Below are 5,924 nucleotides of genomic sequence, written 5' to 3'. Positions count from 1 at the left end.
GAAATCCCAGCGTGCTCCTATGCCTTACCCTCTCAACGTCATAACGTCACCACGTACCAACGTGATCGAGTGCTACTTTGCTAGAAAGTAAAACAGTACTAAGGCACAGCTGCGGTGGGAGAGCAGGCGACACCTGTAGTTTCGAAGGTCGAATGTGGCAGCCATATTGTGAGTGGCACATACTGCGCTAATTTCGGAGACACTCCATATAAAAATTGAACACAAGAAATACAAACGATTACTAAAACAATATGAAATCATTATTTGAATGCTATTTATTTCCTTTCTGTATCATAAGCACGTATGCAACAAAAAAATTGAGAAAAATAACCGACTATATTTTTAGGTTCCTTTTTACTCCATTAGTTGATTGAAGAAGAAGCACGAAACTTTCCTTAGTCCGAACTGCCAAATCCAAAACGCCCCGCTGCCCTGAAGGCCACATTCAATATGGCGGCGACACCGTCGGGGAAGGGGGGGGGGGTGTCAGGGTGCGCGACGTCAGTTGGTGACGTCAGCGCGGCGCTGGGCATGGCCGGTCGGGCTAGAAGGCAAAGTTTGGCAATGTTGGGGAGAGAAGTAGCGAAAGGAGCCGGAGTCCTCGTCTTTTGCTTTTCCCTTTTGGATTGACAGGGACCTCACCTGCTCCGTTTCACTCTCTTGAAATAGATCTTAATCGAGCCGCCCCCACCCCACCCCACCCCCAGCCCGTTTCGGCCGCGCGCTGAGAGTGAGAGGGAGCAAGAGGGGAAGAATCGGCGGTGGAATCCCGGAGCCATGTCGGAGGAGCCGAGCTCGCTGCCCTGGTCCATTAACAGAGATGACTACGAGCTGCAAGAGGTGATAGGTGAGCGCGCTCCATCCCTTCCACGCTGCGCGCACGGGGCACGCGCTGGGAGAGGAATGAGGCCCCGGCGTCCCCCCCTCCTCCTCCTCCCTCTATCTGGGAGCTGGAGGCGTGGACCCCTTTCTCCTCCCCCGTGCCGGCTCTCTCGCTTCTCCCTGACCCTGGGCGGCCTTGGTGGCTCTCCGGAGAGAGTTGGGTGCCGCCCCCCTCCTCCTGTGCTCTTGTTCGGGCCTGTTTGGCTGCAACTGGGTAAACTGGGGGTGGCCCCATCTTGAAAGGGTGAGGCTGTGAGAGAGGGTGGTGGCAGTATCACGGGTGGGGGGGTTTCTGGTGTCTCTGCGTACATACTTCCAGGTATTCCTTAGTGGGAGGGCGGCTAGTTTCTAGTCAAAGACAATTAAAATTGCTACAACTTCATATAGTTTTTTTGGGGTACACAATAGTTACATATATTGTAGCTGTTGCGACTTTTTCTTTAGAATGCACTTTATACCTAAATATAAACTTGTTAAAAAATAGTTGTTTTTAGGCGGCATATGTTATAATCCATATTTGTCAGTTGAAAAGTAATTGCTCAAAATAGTAACTTTTCTCACATTCAGTCATATGTATCCTAAAGCCACGTGCATGCCACTGACTAGCCACTTCAGAATTAGACCAGATGGTACTGAACTGTTTCTAAACAGTAACATAGTAAATGACAGCAGATAAAGACCGGAATGGTCCGTCCAGTCTGGTCATTTTTTGTAGTGTCTTTGGATTTGTTTCATGTTATGTCTACACTTGGAGATCTAGGTCTCAATACTATATTACACTGAGCAAGTTGTAGCAAACATTTTTTTGTACAGTATTTGCCACTCTACTAACATCATCAGTTCAATTGTTTCACCTGAATAGTAGTAGTAGGCAAACTTGTTGCATAGAGGTTCATATTTTAATCCTTTTATATTAACTTTTTTTTTACAAATTTGTAGTCTGAATGCTCATAGTTCTTAAGTTTTGTTTCTTTCATCTCATCTTTTTTGGTTTATCTGCTGATTTTGGCACCTTGAAAATATATAGAGCTCCATCCTTGCCACTAATTTCTTTCTGCACCTTTGGCCTTCCATTTGAATCTCAACTGGTTTTGAGCTTTTATTTACAACTAACGTTGTTCATTTATTTTTTTTTCTTCCTCATAATCTCCCAGTTAATGTAGCAGTGAGGTTCCTTGGCTGAAAACTATACTGCTCCTAGAATCCAGAAACCATGAGCTGTGTGAGTCCTGCCACTAAAGTGTTACTCTTCTTCAAAAGCGCAGACTAGCCTAGGGAACAAAACACCAGACTGTTGGTACATTGTCCAAGGAGAGGGAATGGGGGACTTGTATATTGCCTTTTTGTGGCTTTGGCATGTCAAAGCTTACATTCAAAGCGGTGGGCACTGGAGGATTAAGTGACTTGCCCAGGATTACAAGGAGCAGCACCAGGATTTGATCTCTCAACCTCTGGGTACAGAGGCAGCAGCTCATCCAATGAACCACAGCCCACATAACATATCATTCTGGACAGTTGGCTCTTGTGGGTTACATTTTAGGACTGTTTAGTAGCAAAGCATCTGCTTTGAATGTGGTTATGTAACTACAAAAAGGCAGTATACAAGTCCTTATCACTAAAGAACTGTTTAGAATCACTTCAGAAAATGTGTTGACTTCTTGTTGCTTGTGTGGATCTGAGGAGTGTAAGGTATTGAGAGGCCAGAGAAACTTGGGTGTTTAAAAGCTCTGCTGTTGCTTTCTCAGGTAATGAAAATAAAATATCTTTTTGTGGGATTAACAATACACTGTTTGATTATTTTTCAAAAAATACTGTTTTCTTCAGATCAGAAACGAGCAAATGATTCCTATCTGAAGAAGGTGGTATTGCTTTTGACAGCTAGTCAAAAATTGCATTAAGTTAATCCAATAAAAAGGAATAGAAATAAAATCGCTAGTTGTGAATGGGGGAAGCCACTGCTTTCCCTGGATCAGTAGCAAGGAATGTTGCTGCTCTTTTGGGTTTTTGCCAGGTACTAGTAACCTGGTTTGGCCACCGTGAGGATGGGCTACGAGGCTTGATGGCCATTGGTCTGACCCAGTAAGGCTATTCTTATGTTCTTATGAAAATTATGCATTACCTAAAAATGGCCTAACATGACTACTGCACCATTTTATCTGTGAATACCTAAATCGTGGGCTTGGTTTTTGTCTTTGCTCTTTTACAATTTTTTAATCTTTACAACAGTAAAAATGTATTTTGTAGACAGATATTTTTCTTGCATCTTTTGCTTTCTGTTGCTTGAACAGCGAGAGGGGAAAGTAAGTTGAATCGACCTCTACTTGTCCTGATGATGGAAAGTGTAATTCTAGATTTCTATTTGTAAGGTATCTGACTGCTTGCATCCCCAGTGAAGAATATAGTCAGCTTACCTATCTAGTTAATTGACTGTCAGTTATCAACAAAGAGATGTGAAACCTTTTTATACTTCCTTTTTTTCCTTAATGTGCCAGTGCATTCTTCAGTCAACTGGATCTTTAATAATAACATAACGTTATGCTTGTATACTGCAGCTACCTTTCAATTCTGTGCGGTTTACAGAGTAATCGTGCTGACGTTTTCTGGCTAGACAGATTATATATAATGAGGATACCTACCTTACTGACATTTAGCCTTTATTCAGAAATATGTAGTGTGGATTTGTATAGCTCTATGGTGGCCAGTTTTAATATAGATTTAATATATTGCGATTCTCCAGAAATTACCTTTAGGTACACTTGATATTTCCTTGTTCCCAGAAGCCCTATAATCAGTGTTTCTCAACCTGCGGTACACGTACCTCAGGGGGTATGCGGGCTAGCCACTGCCTGGGATATTTCCTTGCCCCCCCCCTTCTGATGCTACTGCTACCATAGATTCCTCCCTGCCCCACCTCCAAAGCCGACCCCCTGCCATCCGACACGCTCCATTCCCACTCCCATGCTGCTGCCGCCGCAACAGGTACAGGCCAAGCGCGTGCAGCAACTGCATGCGCCAGCCCAGAAGCCTTCCCCTAATATAAATAATTAACATTTTCTCTGCGTACAATGTGCTTTGTGGGTTTTATTTTAAATTTTCTGGTTACCGTTATGTATTAAGATTATTTTGTGTGTATATTAAAAAAAAATGGAAGAAATTGCATTACAATTAGTATTATTATTATTATGGGGTGGAGTCGGGGGGAGCTTGGGCATGTCTGGGGAGGAGCTTGGGCAGGGGTACTCGGTTGGTATTTGTTAGGCTTAGGGGGTACTTGACTTGAAAAGGTTGAGAAACACTGCTCTAATGGTACAATATAATACATACCACACTAATAGTATCATATGTTATGAGTCCCATCGTATGTATTTAACTCATGATGCTTACTATGTGTTACTACATTTGACCATAAATTTGTATCTGAAATGACTTAAGAACATAGGAGATGCCATACTATGGTATTCTGCAAGTCCAAGCCCAGTATCCTCTTTCCAACAGGCCTCAAGTAACTGGCAAGATTCCAAAGAAAAAAACAAGATTTTATGTTGCTAATCTTAGGAATAAGCATGCAGGGCTGTGCACTGATGTCTACCATGGGGGCTCAGAAACCTACAGTCAGGTCTGAGTCTGGCATAGAATCCCTACGGTCAGCATCAACCTCCTTTCTTTCCCATCTGCTCCATTCCAGCACCCTCCCATCTATCAAAATAATGTGAACATAGGAATTGCCATACTGGGACAGACTGCCGAAGGTTCATCAAGCTCTCGGTATCTTGTTTCCAACCATGACAAACTGGGTCACAAGTACCTGACAAGATCCCAAAGGGTAAAATTCATTGTATGCTACTGTAGGAATAAGTGGATTTCCCCAAATCTATCTTAATAATGCTTATGGATTTCTTTTAGGAAGTTATCCAAACCTTTTTTTTTAAACCCTGCTAAGCTAATTGCTTCACCACATTCTCTTGCAACAAATTCCAGAGTTTAATTACATATTGAGTGAGAAAATATTTTCTCTGGTTCTAAATCTACTTAATAGCTTCATTGGATGCCCCCTAGTTCTGGTATTTTTGGAAAGAGGAAACAAGTTTCTCGCATCTACCCACTTCACTCAGGTCCTACTGTATGTAGCATGAGCAGGATCTGAATTCAGTTTCTGTGATTTCTAACTAATAGGTAGTTGCTCTACTGCACTGTTCAAATATAATAAATTGTACCAAGTGCTTCAGGGATAAAGGGATGTAAACAGTGATTTTTTTATTGCCTCTGTGAATCTCGTCAAGCACAGGTAAGCTCTTCTGAGAAGGGACTTTCTATTGAATGTTAAATGTACAATGCTTGTATGCCTTTCAGTGTTATAAAAATGATAATGGGGAAAACAGGATATAAAACGAATTAAATAATTTATAGCAATAGTAGTTATAAAATGGTATGTGGGGAAATTCCATAGTCAAGCACCAGGTTATTCAGTTTATAGATTTGCTGTTTAACTAGTCCTGAAATATAAAACAGCTTTTACTTTATTTTCCTTAAGTGTTCTCTGTGTTGAATGGTTAGTTATTTTTTATGTCAAAATGTAGTATTAGGTACCACAAATACAGGGTGTAATTTCCTATTACGGACTATTTTTCAAAAATGGGCTGGGACACACCCATAAAATAAGACATTCAAGAAATAAAATGTAACTCTAAATATTCTATAGAAAGCACTTAAAGCACTTCACAGGCCATTCATAAAAAGAAATAGTAATACCAATTCCATCTGTTTCACCTAGATACAAACAATTTAAGCATATTTTCCTTGTGGGATTATATCTTTCTTTTCTTTTAAAATATAAAACCTTTGTGGAAACTGATGAAGGACATGAGGCGTTGTTTTGTTTTCTTTTACAGAAAATGTGACCCAAATTCTCTACAGCAGTGTCGCACAAACTTCTCTTTTTTTTTTTTTTGTTTTCTTTTACAGAAAATGTGACCCAAATTCTCTACAGCAGTGTCGCGCAAACTTCTTTTTTTTTTTTTTTGTTCCGGCACACTAATGGAGCA

At 41.2% G+C, this 5,924-nt stretch overlaps 1 protein-coding gene across 3 annotated transcripts in view; it reads left to right on the top strand.

Moving 5' to 3' along the window:
• Nucleotides 1-61: 61 nt before the first annotated feature.
• OXSR1 (oxidative stress responsive kinase 1) overlaps nucleotides 62-5,924 on the top strand; it is a 119,084-nt gene continuing 113,221 nt past the window's right edge. Inside the window, exon 1 of one of the 3 annotated variants that reach the window (XM_033931728.1) lies at nucleotides 62-168. In XM_033931728.1, coding sequence (XP_033787619.1) covers nucleotides 153-168 — 16 coding nt within the window. In that variant the 5' untranslated portion in view covers nucleotides 62-152. Of the gene's footprint in view, nucleotides 169-506; nucleotides 848-991; nucleotides 1,127-5,924 lie in introns of those variants that run through there. The other 2 variants (XM_033931727.1, XM_033931729.1) reach the window with 2 other exon arrangements.

The sequence above is a fragment of the Geotrypetes seraphini genome, chromosome 2, assembly GCF_902459505.1.
Source record: "Geotrypetes seraphini chromosome 2, aGeoSer1.1, whole genome shotgun sequence".
Lineage (NCBI taxonomy): Eukaryota > Metazoa > Chordata > Amphibia > Gymnophiona > Dermophiidae > Geotrypetes > Geotrypetes seraphini.
This window is presented reverse-complemented; position numbering and strand designations above follow the sequence as displayed.